This window comes from Necator americanus, chromosome III (genome assembly GCF_031761385.1).
Source record: "Necator americanus strain Aroian chromosome III, whole genome shotgun sequence".
Classification (NCBI taxonomy): Eukaryota; Metazoa; Nematoda; class Chromadorea; order Rhabditida; family Ancylostomatidae; genus Necator; species Necator americanus.
Window position 1 is genome coordinate 35,226,373 of NC_087373.1, and position 20,709 is coordinate 35,247,081.

At 40.7% G+C, this 20,709-nt stretch overlaps 2 protein-coding genes across 3 annotated transcripts; one reads left to right on the top strand and one right to left on the bottom strand.

Moving 5' to 3' along the window:
* Positions 1-986: 986 nt before the first annotated feature.
* Positions 987-5,624, bottom strand: RB195_011982 (uncharacterized protein; the record flags this gene model as incomplete). 2 transcript variants are annotated; one of them, XM_064193629.1, is made up of 13 exons in its annotated part: positions 987-1,030; positions 1,087-1,185; positions 1,248-1,433; positions 1,853-1,997; positions 2,064-2,156; positions 2,235-2,327; positions 2,378-2,453; positions 3,481-3,584; positions 3,647-3,791; positions 3,856-3,980; positions 4,167-4,277; positions 4,334-4,383; positions 5,603-5,624. In XM_064193629.1, 13 exons carry the CDS (start codon positions 5,622-5,624, stop codon positions 987-989), a joined length of 1,293 nt encoding a protein of 430 aa, XP_064051211.1. The 2 variants fall into 2 exon arrangements, with proteins under 2 accessions (XP_064051211.1, XP_064051212.1); XM_064193628.1 differs by lacking the exon at positions 5,603-5,624 and having other exon boundaries at positions 4,334-4,363.
* Positions 5,625-8,996: 3,372 nt separating this feature from the next.
* On the top strand, positions 8,997-18,213 carry RB195_011983 (uncharacterized protein; the record flags this gene model as incomplete). The annotated part of the gene is made up of 32 exons (XM_064193630.1): positions 8,997-9,133; positions 9,195-9,327; positions 9,432-9,572; positions 9,692-9,793; positions 9,915-9,992; positions 10,304-10,501; positions 10,577-10,677; positions 10,740-10,841; positions 10,961-11,074; positions 11,138-11,256; positions 11,314-11,436; positions 11,857-11,956; positions 12,038-12,131; positions 12,230-12,292; positions 12,367-12,465; positions 12,565-12,666; positions 13,036-13,205; positions 13,308-13,470; positions 14,111-14,272; positions 14,339-14,461; positions 14,534-14,631; positions 14,701-14,860; positions 14,913-15,073; positions 15,271-15,355; positions 15,883-16,063; positions 16,123-16,271; positions 16,330-16,480; positions 16,600-16,766; positions 16,830-16,964; positions 17,034-17,113; positions 17,868-17,993; positions 18,066-18,213. The coding sequence occupies 32 exons, from the start codon at positions 8,997-8,999 to the stop codon at positions 18,211-18,213; spliced, it is 4,065 nt and encodes a 1,354-aa protein (XP_064051213.1).
* Between the last annotated feature and the right edge of the window lie 2,496 nt (positions 18,214-20,709).

The following is a 20,709-nucleotide window of genomic DNA, read 5'->3' on the forward strand; positions in this document are numbered from 1 at the left end:
GCATGATTTGTCATATTTTCGCGGTTCAAATTAGAAACGTTGGATTAAGCAAGCGGAAAAATTGATGTCTACCATTTTATTCATGCTGAAGCTCAAAAGAGAGAAGAGCTTTGTTGCAAAGCCTTGTCAGTAATTTCTTTGGAACTAGAGAACACGGATGGGAACATCCGTTATGATGCTATAACTATTTGTGGTTTGTGGAAACATTGCTGTTTCCACAAACTACAAATAGTTGTAGCATCATCAACCAAACTACTAGTTTTATTTCATATTGAAGATCCATCCATTTTTTTTAGCGACATGAGCATGTTCAAGGGGGCTGGTACAGTCGGTTAGAGGTTCTGCTATGACTCCACGACCGATCGGAAGTTCGAATCCGTCCCAGTGCTCACCAAGGTTCTCATCCCTCCGGGGTCGATAAATTGGTACCAGACTTGTCTGGGAGTATAAAAATACTGAATCGACACATAAGGTAGACCTTGCAAGTCATTGCATAGACCAGTTTACACGTTCGTAAACCTCAAACTATTCTTAATTGAAGTGAACGTGGTGGCGCTTCTCAAGCGGATTGATTAACGCCAAACACTTTATCCCTTATCGTTTAAAGGACCACCCTTAGAAGATTAATTTACTCCGTGTAATAGACAGTTGTCATTCGGCTCCTGTTGAAAATCTGTGCGATTTCCCTCCCTTATCCTTACAGCATGCCCAATAATTTAAAAACTTCCGAACCACTTAAACGCATCGTAGGAATAAGTCTTTCACCAAAACCATGATTTTGGTGTAAAGAGAACTCGTATACGAAAGTGATAGTTTTGAATTCCTATAGTTCAGATTCACACTGATAAATCCAATTCGCATGATCTGAAGATCCTTTTGAACCTTTCATAACAGTGTCAAGAAATGCCACGAATGTACATTAAACACCGAAAATAATCTACATCTAGGTATTTATACGTTTACATTCGCTCGCAAATTGTATCAGATCATATGGCAGGAGAAAGCGCGTCGACTCCTGGTAGAACTTTTCCTAAAATACATGTTATTATAAGATGGATCAATATATCGGTCTGAGTTATGGCATGCCTTCGAGCAGCTCCAGACTTGCACCTCCACCAGTAGAAACATGGCTAACTTTGTCTTCCGTCTTAAACTTCTTGCAGCATGTGGCAGTGTCACCGCCGCCTTGAATTCCATTGTGATTTTCAAAAACAGTGAATGAGATTAAAAAAGCATATTTCTCGTACCAATAATAGTAGTTGCCCCTGCGGCTGTCGCCTTTACAACCGCATCCATCAATGCTTTAGTTCCATGAGAAAACTTCTCAAATTCAAAGACACCCGGTGGTCCGTTCCATACAATAAGTTTTGCCCTTGCTACCACTTCAGCAAACTTCTCCTCTGTTTTCGGGCCAATATCTAATCCCATGTGTCCTGAAATACTGCAATTGACTGCGGTCCTGAATTGGCAGCGGTCCTCCTTAGGGTGGTGGTGATTTGTTCGTAGCCGCCAGAGCATCATCATGTGAGGCTCAGGAAAAAGTCAAGAGAATACGACTTTAACTGTTTTTGGTTTCATTACTCCCTCAGTAAACTGTGTTTACTGAGGGAGTAATGAGGAAGCGCATTGCTTGCTTGCGCAATTTGTCGCTGCAGTTCGCGATGATCCTCCCTCGATTTCAACCTCTTTCTCCACCGCACCGTTTTGAGTGTAACCGCCTACGCAACTACACCGTGCTTCATGTTATTTTGACCCGACTATACACTCGCAATCATCTCGCCGCCCAAGACTTTGTGCGTGACTTATCTCCCTATATAAGAGCATAAACGGGATTTTCACGAAGGAACTATACCTTGAGGTACACCTTCTTGCAATGTAACTACCTTCGAAGTAGCATTCTCCGCAAATTTATCGCCCACAACAAAATCCACAGGGAAATGCATCTGGACATTCTTTTCCTTAGCTTTCTCCAATAATTCTTTCACAATTTTTGCTCCCTATAAGTAGAATAAGATAGAGTTTTTTTCTTAGAGTGGCTGGCTCAGATAAATCCATGTGGTCACCTCAGCGTCAAAGAGTGACTTTCCAATCTCAACATTTTGGTCTACTTTGAGGAATGTAAATGCCATACCTCCACCTATTATCATTTCGTTGACCTAAAATATTGGTTCCGAAGAAGGACCATTCAAAAAGGACCTCCAAGATCAAAGAAAGTTGTTTTTTTCTAAATCTACCTTGTCGAGCATATTTTTGATAAGCTGAATCTTGTCAGCTACCTTTGCACCACCAAGAATCGCCAGAAATGGTCTAGGTGGGTCTCCAAGTGCCTAAGTAAGCACCGTATTGGTATAAAATGATTACAAAAAAAATCTCTCACTTTTCCAAAGTAGTCCAGCTCATTCTTCATCAAAAATCCACAAGCACGCGTCTCGAGCTTCACTCCAACCATCGAGCTGCAAAATCAATTAATGATATTATTACTCCATGCTACAGGTAGTTTGGGAAAACTTGGTTGGGTTTTGAAACGAAACGCTGTAGTTTCACTGTAAGTGGCCATAACTGTTCTAGGTTTCATTCTTCAAATGCTAGTTAGACGAATAGAACAGGCTATCTGCGAGAAGTGTTGGGATAGTGTTCCATATGAACACATGGATTCTTTCAAGTACATTCCTTTTTAAGCATGAATGTGATAGTCGAATCCGCTTCCCTGACCGTTTACTTTTGGAACAGTTGGCGAAGGGACACCCTTCACTCAAGCTGCACCTCGTGAGCTGGGCTCCTTTCACCTGAGGAGGCTGCTTAAAAATACAGGTGCGATAGAGAGGAGGGTCTCGCTCCTCTCTACCGCACCTATGTTTTTAAAGGCATCACTCCACGAATCTGAGGTGGTACGGATTTCAGGTGGAGTATTCGTATACGGGATCGTAGATTATGAGGAGGAGGGTATTTCTCTCCATTTCTTCCTAATTGCCGTAAAAAACGGCCCGGAAGATACGACTTCGGGCGTTCTGGCGCACCATTCTCTTACAGGGAGTTCGACTGGAGCGCGCCAGCCTTGTGCGGCGCCGCATACTCCAGGTCGTTTTTTTACGGCAATTAGGAAGAAATGGACGGAATCACCCTCCTCTCCATAATCTACTATCCCTTATGAGAATACTCCAACTGGAATCTGCACCACCTCAGATTCCTGGGGTGATGCCTTTAAGCATGTTCTTGTTTCCAGGCAAAATTGCTTGAGATCTAATAGAAATTTGTGCGGTACAATAACAGGCAAAGTTTTTGTTCCTGAACGTGAACAAGCGACGGGTAATTTGTTGGCCTTTTTGATGGCCGTTGCCATCGCACAGTGAATATTGTAGCCATGAATACCACAAAGCCTTTCATTAAAAACTCAGCTCTTCGTTAATTATTTGACTAGAAATTTCATGAAATATAAACACATAGAATGTGAAATACACAAGGATTTAAGGATCTCATTACCTATGAGCTCGATGGGCTGTACCGAACGCGTCGTTTACGTAAATGTCACCGAGTTTGGTCAGCGATGCTCGGAATTTCTCCACAGCCTCAGGAGACGCTTTGAGCTAGGAGAATTTGGTAGCGCCAATACAAAGGTTTTGTCAGAATCCACTGGGAACGTGCTCACCTTTTCACCTTTTTCTGTCGTGCACTTCCCCTCCTCTTCAACGTAAAATCGCAGATTTTCCAAGAGAATAACAGAGCCTGGAGCGGGATCGGCACATGCTGCTTCTACCTGGGGGCCAACACAATCTGTCAAGAACTTCACATCCCTAAATATGAAGGATTGTCGTTGAATGTATGAGTATCTTTTTGAGCAATGGAAGAACAACGGACTTCCCAAGAACTTTCTTCAATTCCTCCGCAACTGGAGCCAAAGTAAACTTTGGATTCTTTTTGCCATCGGGACGCCCCAAATGGGACATCAAAACCACAGATTTCGCACCATGCTCCAGACAATACTAGAACAGTCTCATTTCACAAATACTACTTTCCTTCCCTCAGAAGGATAAGTTTGGAAATACGGAAATCGCCAATATGAGCTGTTATTTGATTTTTTCATCAAGCAAGTATTTTCCCTTGTAATCGCCACATTCCTTCGCAAGTTTTCTTGGAATTTAGCGACTTGAGAATAGATTAATTCTCACCTTTATTGTCGGCAGTGCTGCGACAATACGTTGGTTGTTGGAAATTTTCCCTCCTTTCTGGGGCACATTGAAGTCTACGCGAATCAATACTCTCTTGTCTTTGACGTCAACCTGAAAAAAAGTTCTCAACTGCAAGTCAGCTGAAAGTAAAAGTCTGGAGAATTTACCTTATCTATCGATAATTTTCCAAAAGACATTTCTGGACTAGGTGGAAATACTGAAACAATTGTGACATTTTCGAATATGAAGGGAAATATTGTCAGTTTCGAGAATCCTGTTCATATAACATTCATATCAAAGGCAGGGAATCTGACAAGGGGATTCTTTCTAAACCTGGCTGTCAGGTACAATGTCCAACGTACCATTTTCACCCGATTCTAAAGATTCAAGGAAGGAAAATGACAGTAGATAAACAACAAATGTGAATCACAGACTCCTATCTTCAAGACCATTTTGCAAGAAGTTTGCAAGAAGCAATTTTTCATGGATTCTTTTGAACAACGATTGAGACACTATAGAGTCCAACAAAAGACATAGTCGGATCAAAACGACGTGAGATACGGTGCAGTTGCGTAAGCGGCTGCACTCGAAGCGGCGGAGAAAGCGGTTTGAATCAAGGTGAGACCTTCGCGAACTGCAACGAAGAATGCTGCTACCGAGGGTCTTGCCTCGATTCTCACCGCTACGTTTCACCGCGCCGCTTCGAGCGCAGCCGCTTACGTAACTCCACTGTGCTTCATGTCATTTTGACCCTACTATACATACAATCGGTCAACTTTAAGCCTGGTGTAGAGGGCAGCGTTCAAAGCGATGCAGTGGAGTTAGCGGTTGCAATCAAGGTGGAGCTCCGCTCATCTCCTTTCTAACTGCAGAGATGAACGGAGCTATCGAGGCTCTTGCCTGCACCCTTCTGCTCTACCGCGCAACCTCGAGCGCAGGCGAGGTGTAATCAGGTGAAAACGACATTGAGCAAGGCACAGTTACGTAAGTGGCTGCGCTCGAAGCGGCGCGGTGAAGTTTAACCACCACTCATCGCTACAGTTCGTGATTGTTCCACCTCAGTCCTGAGCGCTACGCTTTACCGAGCCACTTACGCAATTGCACAAAGCTTCATGTCTTTTCGACCCTACTACAATTGCACCATCCTCTATACTCGGGTCAAAACGACATGAATCACGAGTGCAGTTGCTGTGCATTTCCGTACGCGCTCGAAACGGCGCGGTGGAGGCAGCAGTTACAACCGAGTTGGGACCGTCGCAAACTGCAGCGATGGGTGGTCCCAGCAAAGGTTTCATCGCGGTCCTAGACGCTACGCTCCACCGAAGCGCCTCGAGAGAAGCCGCATACGCAATTGCGTACGTTTTGACCCTACTATAAGTTGTTTTGAGCAGACCATCTATAAAGCCAAACGAAAACAGAAGGAAATCAAAACCAACCAAATGATAAAATTAACCCCATAAAATTGAACTACACTGAAGGAGAAGTTGTTTTGGAATCTGGATCAAAATCACAGACTAAACTTTGTTTGACATGTCCCACGTGTTAGGGGTTATAATGCAATTTCAGAAACACTAGGAAGGAAATTGAAAAAAAAAAACGATGATAGAAAAAAATAGAAGGATGATTTATCTGTATCCATGTAAGATGAACGATCTTCAATTCCACTATAATAACATCTGACTGCGTTCTTGATGGAAGAGAAGAGGATACATAGATATACGTAGTCCACAACAATTATGTTTACCCAGACAATCGCGACGCATCAACTCACACGACTCCCTCGTCTAAAGTCTCACTAGCTCGACCTACAGGTTTCTGTGCACGGCTGTCAACGCTTTCATTCACAACAAGCTGAGTCCTAGGCCAAAAGAATCAGCAATCTACTACATCGATGGATAGATGGATATTGTTGATTGGAACGTCTTCGTTGTTGTAGAAAAAAAGATGTCAGAAAGAGAGTAAGAAAGAAGTAAGAGAGGAACCTATGGGACAACTTAGTGCTTCTGGTGGGGTTAAAGGCATCACCACACGAATCTGAGGTGGTGCGGGTTTCAGGTGGAGTATTCGTATACGGGATCGTAGATTATGGAGATGTGGGTAATTCCTTCCATTTCTTGCTAATTCGCGTAAAAAAACGACCCGGAAGATGCGGCGCCGCACAAAGCTGGCGCGCTCCAGACGAACTCCTTGTACAAAATAGCGCGGCAGAACGCCCGAAGCCGTATCTTCCGGGCCGTTTTTTACGGCAATTAGGAAGAAATGGACGGAATCCCCCCCCTCTCCATAATCTACTGTCCCCTATACGAATACTCCACCTGAAATCCGTATCACCTCGGATTCGTGGAGTGATGAAGGGTGAATTAAATTGAATTAATTTGGTGAATTTAAAATGAATGAAGGGTTAAAATGAATCACGGTCCAGTTACGGTTGCGCTCGAAGCGGCGCGGTAGAGAAAGCGGTTGGAATCGAAGTGGGACCATCGGAAACTCCAGCGAAGAATAGTGCTAGCAATAGTCCCCCCTTGATACCAACCGCTACGCTTCACCGCACCGATTCAAGCGCAACCGCTTACGCAACTGTACTGTGCTTTATTTCGTTTTGACGCTTGCCATACTGTACTTTTTCTGTCCTATCACATCGAATAGGCATTGCGGTTATTCAGTCTAGCACACCTATTAGTTAGTATGACACATACTGTCAGCGTAGATTGTGTTCAACTGGGTGAGCACAACGCGTATGCTGCAACATCCGCGCTTTCTCTGCTTGACACACATTCTATCTTCGCTTTCCCGTGTTTTAAATGAAAGTGTGTTGCGCCCGCCAAGTTGAACGCATCCGAAATCGATACGTCGATACAATACCATACACGATTATTCCTACGTGTTTACAAATCTTTCGTACGATCTCTCACATCTCTGATGCTAAATGTACTGCGTTTTGGAAAGGCCTTGGTAGAACAATGATAAACGCAGGCGCACAGTACAGTTGGTTCGTTGAATTAATGATTTCAAATTGTGATATAAAAACCGGGAAAATGTAATTGGGTGCAGGGGGACACTCAGTGGCGCCCTTATTTCTCGAAGTAGATAATCAAATCAAACCCCTAAGCCCATCAAATCACCCCTAAGGCTTGAGCATTAGTCTTAGAGGATCTATAACATGCAAGGAAAAGTTACTAAGAGAAAAAAGCAAGTTAGAGCGTTGAAAAATAAGGACGCCATTGAGTGCCCATCCCCCCCCCCCCCCTCCAACTACATTTTTCCCATAAAAACCATTCTTGTGAATGAATAATACGATGCATTAGGGTCAAAGCTCTAATTTCACACTAGTGCATTAGTCCAACATAGCCCGAACTAACACGGAGAAATAAAATATTATTAATCAATATTGACCGCTGCATGGATTTTCTCCGGAAAAGATCGATGGGAACAAGCAAATATGAATCCAATTATAAATACATTGATTGTGAATTAGGTAGAACGATGGGGAACAGCAGGATGGGTGGCGGTAGCGAGGATCCTTACACGACCTCAATCGCTACGCTTCACCGCGCCACTTCGAGCGCAGCCGCTTGCGCAACTGTCCGGGCTTTATGTCGTTTTGACCCGACTATGATTAGGTCAAACGCGTGTAAAGTTTATCCTAATATTTTTACCTCGCAGCAAATGGCTGCGTTCATTCTATAGTCGGGTAAAGCAGAAGCTTAGTGCAGTTGCGAACACGACTGCTTTCGAGGCGGCGCGATGGAGCGATCGCGTTACGACCTTCGCTAAATCCACCCGGCAGTCGCAACTGCAACTGCAACAAACTTCAGGTCATTTAGATCCGATTATAACTTAATTGATTCGAAATAACTACTGAATTGATTCAAAATAACTAAACTACGGTTTATTCTCAAGTTTGCAGCCCCTAGAAAGAATTAACGAATTCCTGAAACCCATGTAACACAATCCAGGTCATCTTTCTTCATCAAGTCATTCTTATTCTTTATTCTCAGGAATTCAACCGCTCAGAGAAATACGTTAAGGAAGAGAATAGCTTTCATACATTTTCAATCCGGAGTTTTATTGAAGATGGTGTTCTTCCTATGAAGCAAGAGGCATTCCAATGAAACAAGAAGAATCACAGTAACCTTGTCTGCTGCAACGATGGGGTATAACAACAATCAAACCCCAATTCAAGCTATGTGTCATGATTGGAAAGAGTCGTACCTTCATAGACAATCACTCTCCTCAGGAAATGACACCTTTAATTTTAGTTCCGATACAGTAATACTACAGTAATATCTCATGACATCCACCAACATTAAGAAGGCATCCGAGCACTATCTGTGACCTTCCAACAATTCTTCCTAGCCGATGTGGACGTCTGCGTCCAAATAAACACTGGTCGTGGCTACACAGGCTACATTTCGCCTAACGTCACGATGCAGTGCAGCAGTTGCGTTGCTTTGGTTGGTTTTTTTCATCCTAGTCTGGAACGCAACGCGGGGAACTTGTTGAATATTTCCTAGAAGTTATGGTCGTGGTGGTAATATAAGACTTCTCGCAGCTTATATTTGATGTTTTCCCTAGTTTTTGTGTTTCTTTTCTTGATTTCCTTGCATTTCGTTACATTTTATTTATTTTTCTTTTTTTCATAGCCATTTTTTCTTTTCTCTGAACGACAGAGACTGTCACAGTACTTTATTACTGGAACATTGTCTTTGTGTGTTCTTCTAGCTTCGTTTATTACGTTGAAATGTTATTGGTGGATTTGTTGCTATCTTGATATTTTTGTTCTGCTAGAGTATTAAGTAGTATTTGCTTACAGATTCTCTCATTGTCCCAATGGACGATGGGGATCACACAAAACCAGCACTTCCAGTTGTTCCAGATAAGTGCGGTCCTCCCACAATAAGTCTGAACTACTTGCTCGATTTTGCTATTCAGCAGATCTATCATGAAATCACTGTGCTTTCTGAGCTGTACGTGAATGCTTATTTTCTTTCCCTTCTTTTTGTTTTCTTAATGATCTTTTCTGTTTAGTCTACCGAAGAAGTTGGATGGAGACAGAAAAATCAGTCTGGTTCAGTTTGCACATTCTACTCGCATGTTATTTGTTAAATTGTTGGCCGTGGTTAAATGGGTGAAATCATCGAAGAAATTCGAGTCATGTGCGGTCAGTTCAGTTTTGTATCCTTCATCAGTTCTTCACTGCTTTATTTTTCTTTTCGCGCTGTTCAAAGAATTGTCTTTGACTGTAATGTTGTACCTTTTGTTAAGGCGATATGTTATCTCCTTGATCAACAATCACAATATTTCATCGAAACTGCGGATCGTTTGGTAACGATCTCCCGTGAAGAACTTGTTGTGGCTCGGCTTCCTGCTTTTCAAGTCACTGCTGCCGTAGACGTGCTTACACAGGTGCCTCTTATTTCCTTTGCTATTATATTTCCGCTCATTCTAATTCAATTTGTATCCGCTTATTACCTTTTTTCATGGTTTCAAGGCATTGATTTATAGTATACAAATCAGGTTTTCAGGGCACTTATCTTCATCTTCCCACAATTATTCAAGAGCGTTTTACTTTGAAACCAAAAATATCACCCGTTGATGAAGCAAACGTTTTGTTGCGACTTAACCAGGTAATCGAGGATCTTCTCTTTGTTTAGCTTTTGAATCCATCTCTTAGATGCACTCATGTTCGTTTATTGTTGGCTTTTTAGTTCGTTATCTTGGCTTAATCCCCTTACATTTCAACTTCAGGTTCTTCAATATCGCATATCGAAAATTGCCTCCACGCTGTCTCCACGTATAAAAGGGATTGTGATTAAGAATGGAATGGTATGTGTAGTAGATTTCCCAAGTCTTTTTTTAGTTTTTTTTTCCTCTGGGAACATATGAAAGATTACCTCTACAAGTCTTTTGTTGTGAGAATTTACATAGTTTTGCGGTTTAGTTTTTGCACGTCAATCCAGAAAAACGAAAATCTCTTTTATTTTTCGAACTGTAACTTTTTGTTCCATTGTTTGCTTTAAATGACACTCTTTAGATATTACTGCGTTTTTTTTTCTCCCACGTTAATAGTGAAATAAAAAGTTGCAAGGAGCATGCACTGGAAAACACACACTGCCTTGCGAACTGTTTCTTTGCAGCTTATCCTTACTGTTCCTGGAGAATTTGAAGTGAATTTAACGGTGTTGGGTGAACGCGAGCAGACCCCATGGACACTATTGAATATCAAGATGTTAGTGGAAGACTATGAAATCGGCTATGGAGCTCAGTTAGTCCATCCATTGCAACTGCATATGTTGCACAACGTACTGCAATCCCGAATGGATGTAACGAAAAATGTTAGGATGTTTCTGAATTTTCTTTATTTTTTCTCTTGTTCAATTTATTGGTGTCTAATCATTTTTTTCTTTTAGCCCATAAATGAGGTATACAATTTCTTACATTTGTTCGCGCAATCGTTGCAACTTGACGTTCTTTTTTGCCAAGCTTCACAGCTAGCTGCTGGGCGCTTAAGGTTTGTTTTTGCTTATCACATTATTTATCAAGAATATTTGGAGACGAAATGATTGTTTGTAGGAACAAGATCGTAATAGAAAGGTATGACCCAAAAGAGCGTGTTCTGTCCATCGGATATTGGGTTCAGCGGATCACTAAGAAAGGGATAGGAAATCACATCCGGTAAGGACGCAACTGCTATGTTCGCTTATTTTCGACAATTACTTGGTCACCACTTTCGCGCAATTTTCTTATCAAACATCGCTATTTTTTATTCTTTTGTGTAAGTTTTGTTTGTTTAGTCTCGTTCCCCAATATCGGGTCACAATCTACGGTGATGAAGGAGATGATACTACATTAAAAGTACGGCATCATCCTATTGCACCTGATCTCGGTCAGCTGGACGACAGAACAGGGTACGAAAACAAAATACCTTGTAGTTTGTATAGTTGAACTCACGAAAACATTTTTATTTCTAGACGGTTGTCGATCGATCGTCTTTTGTCGGAAACCTTAGTGGTTCGGTGTCGTGAACGATTACTACGTATAAGAAAACGTTTAAAAGCTGCTAAACCGCTATCAATAGTCCTTTATGCCGGTATTCAACAGATTTTTGCTTTACCTTGCATATTTTTTATGATGCTAATAAATTCAGGTGCTGCTGCACCATGTCTCTGGTTGCCACTTCTCAGGGATAGCGTTGACACACGAGAAGAATGTGTGGTTATTTCGGTGAATATGTTCAGCGGACGAGTTTTATGCAGTTTGGACGCCATAGGTTTTTTATTTCATGTTTATATTTATGTTTGTTGTATAATTGTCACTCATGGTATTTCACTGATTCCCCCTTCCCCACCTCCTACATTTCTTCTCATGTTTAAGTCCGCTACTGGGACTTTAAGGTAATTTCTTTTCATCAAAATTAAGTCTTTTCTTTGCAGTGAATAACTGCTTGGGTATTTCTCAGACAGCTCCGACCTGTACGATTTTTGACTTTCTTTCTACTTGTCTTACTTGTTTACTTCTAATTCTGCAGTTTGAAAACATCCTCAAATTTGTTTTCTCCTATTTACAAATTTATTTTATGACTTTTCTACGTAACCAGTATCCAAATGAAAGTATTATTCGCTCTGCAGTGTTTCTTCGAAAATTTCCAACACGTTTCTGAGTCTTTTCAAGCACAATTTTTCATATTCAGAGTTCCTTCCTGGTTCTGCTGCGGAGCTAAAAGAACTCGAGTCATCCCTTTATGACGGACAGTCCATAGATTTATTAAGAAAACGAATTGACCGTTTGAAGTTAGTTCATCAAGCGTGTTAGACCTACCTGATTTTCCATTCGACAGATATGTGGATTAAAATATGTTTACTTTTCTCTAGAATATTGTTAATGATTGAACGATATCGACGCTCTGTTGCAACACTTCAAGTACGAATCATTAACGAAAATCAGATGGCTCCGTTCTTCAAAAAGGTGAGGTCAACCTTCTTATCTTTAGTGCTGATTTAGATCTTCAAGCATCCCATTTCCCTTTCTTTTTATTTATTTTTTTCTTTATACATTCGTTCCAGGTGCATTCTCTCCCAACTGATCGTATTTGTTTACAATTCATCAAAGAAGAGCATTTTTATCTGGTATTTGATTTTCTCCATAGATTAAGTATTTGATTTTTTTTTTCACTTTCTGCAATATGTGAACAATTTTTTAGGTTGTTACTTTCATTTCCAATGAAAATCTCACCGTCAAAATGAGCTTGTATCTTTTGTGTACACTCGATGACAAAGTGCAAATGATGGAGCTGAATAAGGTGAAACTTTCATTTTGTTTGATTGCTGATTTTCTATTGGTTAATTCAAAGACATGTTTTATATTTGGCTGATTCTATCTGAACTTACTGTTTGTTTAGGAGAAAAAACTTATTTCCGCTCCCATTGATGGTGTTGTGGACATCGAAGCAAAGGTATTCGGTCGATCTGAGAATGATGATGTTTGGACACAAAATATTAAGGTAGTTTTTGTTGTTTTCGTGTTTTCCAACGATTTTTTTTGTTGTTTTTTTAACTTTGTTAGATTTTGGTTCGTCTTAATTTTTCTATTGTCAAAAATATTCATGCTAACACATATGATAACCAATACAACCTTCTTTGTTGCACTTCCTGATTGGACATGTGTTCGGTGCATTCTCTCCTTAGTCTTTTTAATGAAGATGTTGTTTGACAGTTCAGATAGGATGTTTTGTAAGCTTCCTTTCCTGGAAAAAACACTGTGAATAGTCTTAACGAATGTGTAGAAAGTTCTATTAAGTGAATATCGTTGTCCTTTTCACCTAAACTTTTGCAATACATAGCTATTTTACTTTTTATTACTAATTTTCTAGCATAATCGGTTGGAACCATCGATGGTGAGACAATTAACTACCGCCGTAGCTGCTGTAGATGATCGGATATCGTTCATGCGAGTTTGTGAAGAGCTGGATAAGAAACGAATTGGTTATCGTAGTGTCGAGGAGGAACCACATGTCGGCGGCCTCATTTTGCACATAACTGAGTACGCTTCTTTTCTTCTGCTTTTTCTTTGCCGAGAGTTGGTTATTTGCTTTGGATGAATGACATCCTTTAGTTAGGATAATGTGTTTATTGTTTGTTTCAGTGTGTCAGCAGTGGTGGATGTGCGCTGTGCAGCATTTCTTCGGAATATGGCTCGTTGTTGTCTACGTCTAGATAGCAGAGCGAGAGTGATTTGGCCTCTAGAGTGTTGTATGGTGAACATACCACTAGTTCGTGATCTCAGTCCCTATAAAAAAGGGCGCAAGGTGAATCTTTTTTGTTTTACTAGTGTGTTAAGTGTACCAAACTTACTTTCTGGATCCAATTCTTCTTTGTTTCACGGGTTTGAGTTTTTTCACGTCATTGGCTTTGCTGTGACACCGTTTATTAAACAAAAATTCATTTACATGGATTATTCTGCATGATAAGTTTTATGCCTTAAAATGTAATAGATCTAAATACCAAACTGTATTTAGATCTATTACATTTTAAGCGTGTCAAATATCGGCATAACCGTATTTAGCGGTTTTCTTTTTATGATATCGTGCAGCAAATGGTCCTGAACTTCTTTTTTAAATAAGTAACCAAACAAAAACCATTAGTTATTTTTTTCCATGGGAGTATATTGATTGTTGGTGTTCTTGTATATTTCTATCATTTCGTCGTGGACGTCGTTATCGTTCGTATCACGTAGCCTTTTTTGTCTGAAAGCTTCAGCTTCAAACAAACTTTGTTAGAATGGTGCTTTTGGAATAAGACGAAGTTTTTGATCTAATTCTGCCGTAATCAGATGTCTCAGTAAATCTCATTTCATTTCTTTATCAGCTTTCTCTTATATCAAGCTAATTTTATTCTGTCTCCTAGGACGTCGCTTATGATCTTTACTGGGAGTTTTTGAAATTGCAGACAGGAGTATGGGTGCACGAGCAGACGGGTATATCTGTTGGCGGTCCTGTAGATACAATTGCTACTTCAATCATCGAGCGATTAACCCGTTATTCCCACATCTATGACACCGTTAATAGATTTGCCAAGGCGTATGATGCGCATTATAACAAGCTATGTAGTGTAAGTCCTCTCTTTTTAAATATTCGTGAAGGGTTTCGTGCGGTTTTCACTATTTCGTACTTCTAGGTCCAAGCTTACACCTTCCATAAGTTGGTAATCGCTTACGGTCGTGAGCGCGATCAGCAACTGATTGTGTCATTCCGCCCTCGCAATACAAGCAACGATCGGTTTAATTTGAATTTCGGCCAGGTCTGTTGTCGCTTTGTTTTTTTCTTCTTTTTCAGGGGGAGTCCTTGAAATTCTCAGGGATAAAATTTCCAGACCCTCCCCATCTCTATTTATGATTCCATTGAGGTGAATTTGCACGAAACGACTCGGTGGAATGCTCACTGCATGATGGCTACGATATTGAAAGAGAAGTGTGTTTTTTTTCCCACGTAACTAAAACTCTTTTGTCTTCTTATTCTTGTAAACGCCAAGATTTCAAGGTTCAATGCGAAGTCCGATCTGACGGAACTCGTTCACTACTTGGTGACGACCAGCGAGCCACTGCAATCGTTGTCGTTCTTCAGTCGAATACGTTTTCAGTCGTGTAAAGTGCTAGCTCAATTATTCAATGTTGACATACCATATCCACTTATACTAAAGGTGTGTTGTTGTCATGAAGTTTTTAACTCTGCATTATTAAGTTTTACTTCAGTTTCACCTGATGCCGATAAATGAGGTGACATTGCGTTTAACCTACGGGCACATCCATTTGGAGTTCATCATGCTGTCCGGAGATAGTGTAGCTATTAGAGATAGCTCTCGCGACAAGCCTCGATGTGCAGGATTGCATCAATTTTTTCATCTTTTGTCAAAGTGAGTTTCTTCACATCCATATTTTTGTATTCCAAGGTTGTCATTCTATTGTTTGGACTAAAACAGTCTATTTTTTATTCGTTTCCTCTTCCTCACTTATACCTGCTCAATATCTGAAAGTGCATGTGATTGACATTTTTAATTACTTGATCAGTCCTCCAATTTTTTGGAGCGTATTGACAATACTATTTTTTTAGTGGAACTTCAAAATCTTGCAAAGAAAATGAGTCACGTGTACCTCGGACGAGCTCTCCTGCGCAGCCAGCTTCCCTTCCGCCTAACGTGAGTCTGTCACTGATTTTTTTTGAAGAATTTCATTCACTTTTTCAAGTCTTTTTCTCATTTCCTAATTATCACCACGTTGTGTTTGATTTTAAAAAAAAAAACACTTGTTCCCGTGAGAGCAAGATACTATAAGATTTGGGGGAAAAGATTTGTTGGTGGAATTAACACGAAGATTTCCCCTTTTCTAATTTATATTGGCCATTAATTACATTCCTATGAGTTTAGAAATTGATATAAGGATTTGTCTGTCTCAACTGCACTTCTCCATTCATGTATACGAATTAGTAACTTTGGAAGTTGTGATCACTTTTCAACACCCCTTTTCCTTTGGGTGGGCAGAGAGAGAGAGAGAGAGAGAGAGAGAGAGAGAGTTTCATACAAATACCGTAGGGGAAAGGATTACCGGAAAATTTGAACGAAATGGACATATTTGTTCTCGTATTCAGTTTTTATGTGTTATGATCAATAACTCTTTTTAAAGTAGTGTCGTTGATCTGTCAAACCTAACATTTTCTGTATTTAAGATGATGGATGCGTCTCCAGCCGGAATCTCATTGTCTGCCTCACTCTCAGTACCACCAACATCAGATGCGTCTGTAGTATCTCCTGCAACGTTTGGTATTGGAGCAGAGCTTGAGACCTCATCGGCTCCCGTTGTCATCGACCATGACACGCTGCGTCGAGCATTTTTGTTTACCAAATCTCGTGAGTTAACATTGTGTATGCGCAAGTTCATCCCACCGGAATAATCGGACGGTTTCCAGCTGGTTCTAACCTTCTTCATGCTCCTCTGGATGATTACTTGAACTCGTTGTGCTTCATCCGAAAATTGACATTGGCCTTTGAAGCCCATATGCGACATCAAACCGGTGGACGAATACCATTCAATGACATGAGATCTGGACTAGATTACGTGAGTTTAACCCACGCTGTTGCGAATTCTTGTTCGGAGGTAACCGTAGTCGATGTAGGTGCGAGTCACGGTACCGGTAGTTGTTCCTCCACCTGCGCAACGTAATGACACATCTGCTCCACAAACTCCTCAGCAGATTGGCGGGCTTGTTTCGTTCAACTTCCATCTGGAACCTCATACCTTATGTCTAAAATTAAACGTGGAATACGGTGAGTGTTATCTGCTGCTTCCCTATTCATGATTAATGATAATTTATGATATAATCTAAGTTTAAAACCAGTTGATGATGGACAAGTGAACTTTAACCAGTTGAGAAAAATTGCTTTAGGCAAAAGTTCTCCTCCTCCGAATGATGTGGCGATCCTGGAGCGATACTTTGAGCAGGTGGTCAGCCGTTTAAACAACGAACTGGCTGTGTTCTCGTTCATTAATCTGTGTCGAATTGTTGTAAACGGTGCCATTTCTGATATTGCTCAGATTATGAACGCTCAAATGGTAAGCATTGAATACTTTTTGTAGAAACGTAGAGGTACCATGCAAGTTGCATGCTTTGTTCAGGATCCATCACCCACGACGTACTGGAATGCGTCGATTCAACTGGTTTGCCAGAAAAAGGATCAAACAAACACAAGTGTTCGACGATATCAGACTGGAACTGTTTTTGACGCTAATAATGTCATCGTTTTGTTACTGGTTGGTGTAATGAGTACTGTAGTGAGCAAGTGAATGAAATAGAATTTCAAAAGTTGACACTAATTTCAGATTTATTTCCGCCCAAGTCGGACCACATCACCAAGGAGCACGGAGAAACATTTGCTTCGACTCATTTACAATATGCAAACGTAAGTATCTCTCGTAGAGTCACGACTGCAGTGTTTGCATATAAATTAAGCGCTTTGATTTGAAAAGAAACCGTTGCTGTGTGCTTCGATCCGGGTCCACATACTCGTTTCAGCGTTACTGTTGTGAACTACAGCTATGAGCTTTATGCGCTTACTACGAACTGTGCAGATGAAATCGTTTGTGTAAAGTTTCGAAAAACATCAGAGTAGACATCCATAAGCAAGGAAACCTACCCTTGTAACAGTTTGGTTTCAAAAATAACAACAAAAAAAAGATTAGAAACGGAATAGAATGTTACATTAATGAAAAGCTTTCCTTTCACTATTTAGAAAAATGCTCAAATCTGCATACATGAATTTTGAGAAAAAGAAAAACAGTGAATCAGCTGTAATTTTGTCATTTGAAACAATAGTTCGGTACCGTGCAATTCGTTGAAATTTTCGTACGCGGAGATTACGACGCTTACTTTTATATCTTTCCGTCATGTATTTTGAGCGTTTAGTTCAGTTTTTGATGTTCGAATCTCTATTCTTTGGGGATCGCTACTATCCACAATTCTTCCTTATTCATATTTGCAAAAGCGACTTGGGATTACGTTGTTCCTATGAATACTACATTTCACACTTGGACTGTGTTTTTGAGTAGGAATAGTTTAAGAGTGGCGAATTTAAAAGGTTGTAAAGCATGAAATCTTCTGATTGTTCTTGGGATTCTAATGTTTTTCCAGGAAAGAAATTATCTAGAAATTTATAGGAATGCTGTCAAGCAATACGGTACGGAAGACGAGGCGATGTCGTCAGTACTAATGGCATGTTCACAGGAAGCCGCGAGAACAGGCGAATGCCCACTATGGCCGGCGATTCGGCAATGTCTTGATAAGTATGAATTAAATTTTTGAATTTTTCATTGGGAAATTTTTCAGTCTATAAGATTAAGTATCGAAACTTGCAGAGTGTCATCAGCAAATGTTGCTGGAATGCCGGCGTCAGTTGGCTATATGCCAGGATCAGTTGGAGGCCCGGTATCTGTGGGCCCAGTGGGATCTGTGGGGATTGGACATAATCCGGGTTCTATAGCTAATCCTGGCTCTAATACTTAGTAACATAACGAAGTCTTGGAAATTTCAGTTCAGTAGTAACTGGAATGACAAGCACAGATGTAGTGTTGTGTAGTTGTTTAGAACGTGTCGTTTTAATGCATATGGCCTATCCGTTATTGTGCCAGGGTTCTCGGTGACTTTTTTGAAATGTTACTTATGTATGGGTTTATTTTCGTACTGCAAATTTAACGTTGACAATTCTCAGTTGGTATCCTCTGCACTCCTTTTCGCTACCTTTATTGTTTTTATAACAGGTTTCATGTGATCTCTTGGCTGAGGGAGTATTGTTGAGCAAGTGATGGTCGCGAGCTTATCGTGAATAGCGATTTTGACTTTTAATCTATGATAACATTGAAAGTTTTGTATTGTTTAGTGTTTACTAGATTGTACATATTGTATCGCTTGTTGGAAAACCAACAAACACTTCGTAAATAATTGCATATAAGATTTGCTTGCAATCAATAAACTTTAAAATTACCTCTTTTCGAGGAAGTCATCGCGAGCATAAAGCGACTGGAAACTGAGAAAAGATAGCAAAGGAGTCTCAATGGTTTCCTAGTCTTATTCAAGTCTAGAATTCCGAATCGTCCGGCTAAATACAAGAGTAATTGAACAGTTTAAGTTTTTGGGTAATGAAAATACAGACACCTAAAGGATTTATAGAGTGCACCTATGTAATAAAAGTTGAGATACCGTTGAGTAGTTTAAAGGCATCACCCCACGAATCTGAGGTGGTGCAGATTTCAGGTGGAGTATTCGTATACAGGATGGGTGACTACGGAGAGGGGGGTTCCGTCCTTTTTATTTATTGTAAAAACGGCTCGGAAGATACGGCTTCATTCGTTTTGGCGCACCATTTTGTACAAGAGGTTCGATTGGGTGCGCCAGTCTTGTGCGGCGCCGCCTCTTCCGGGCCGTTTTTTACGGCAATTAGCAAGAAATGGACGGAATCACCTCCCTCTCCGTAGTCTCCCATCCCGTGTACCAATACTCCACCTGAAATCTGCACCACCTCAGATTCGTGGGGTGATGCCTTAAACTATCGGCTTTTGACTCGCGGGTTACGGTAGGTGACAGGTGACAACACCAGTTCGGAACCGCCCTAGTGCCAACCAGGTTCATCCCTCCAAGGTCGATAAATTTGTACTAGACCAATCTGAGAGGACAAAAAACACTGACTTGTTCATTGGCTGGCCCCACAAGTCACACGCAGGCAACACGCATTCCAGGAAGCCTCAACGATCTCGAATTGCAGTAAAGCGCGTTGACGCATCCCAAGTAGATTGATACGCCAGTGACTTTATCATTTTTATATGGGTACTAGATGTTGAGGAGTGAGGTGTGAGGCGATAGGAAGGGGAGAGAGAGTTAAAGCCGGTGATCGCCCGGTTGCTAGGAGCTCCAGTGTTGGGGTGAGGTAGCTGGACGAGAGCCAGACTTCTTCCGATGTCTTCATCACACTCAGACATTTGTATAATAGCAGCTGCTTGGCTTGATCTGATTGACTACTTTTACTTCTTTTTTTTTTTGTTAGCCTTTTCTCTTTCTTTTCTTTTTTACGTGATCATCCTGAATTCCAAATGTTGCTGTTTACTCATGTTTATTATCTTTAACTTTATTATCTTTTAACTCTTTTAACGTTTTAGACTTCTATCACTCGACTCACTTTCTGGTGAGGACAGAAGAGTGATAGCGGTATAGCCATGTGCATTGTTGGTAATTCATAGTTGTCGAGGATTCTGTGATGGATCCGGCTAAAATGTAGTTGGGAGGAAGCTGGGACACTCAGTGGTGCGCTTATTTCTGGAAGTAAATAACTAAATCAGTCCCCCCACCACAAAAAAAAACATTTTTCCCATGGGCCCACATACAATTAGTTATGTAGCTCCATCACAAATTTTAATAGGCTGCGGCGTTGCTAATTGGAGCGCTCTTGTTGGAAAGGTAGCGAGAACCATGCGCTAGACCTGAAGATCGCAAGATCGCATTCACCTTTTATTTCTAGAGTTTTTATGTTTTGTAAGCGTATTTTCTTATATTGATTTCTCGGATGAGAGCAAAAGCTGAAGGGAAAGAAGTTCTTAGGGTTCAGTAACTAGTTCTTAAACAATTTTTTTTTTGTGAGGCATTCCTTAGTTACATGTTTTCGAGTAAGGTCCGCTACAAAGTTGTTTCGCTGGTGAAAAAAAGGAAAAAAAAAGAAAAAAAAAGCAAGTAGATGGATGACGAAACAAATGGAACCCCCTTTGTGATCGGTTAGAGTCTTTTTTTTAGAACTATCCTTAATTATCGAACTCGTGGTAGGAAGTGTCGCGCCGGAACGCTCGAAGCCGTATTTTCCGGGCAGTTTTTCACGGCGATTAGGAAGAAATGAACGCAATCATCTTTCTCTCCATAATCTACGATCCCGTATACGAATACTCCACTTGAAATCCGTGCCAGATCTACGAAAATTTCGGGGACGTCGTTTAAAGGCATCACCCCATGAATCTGAGG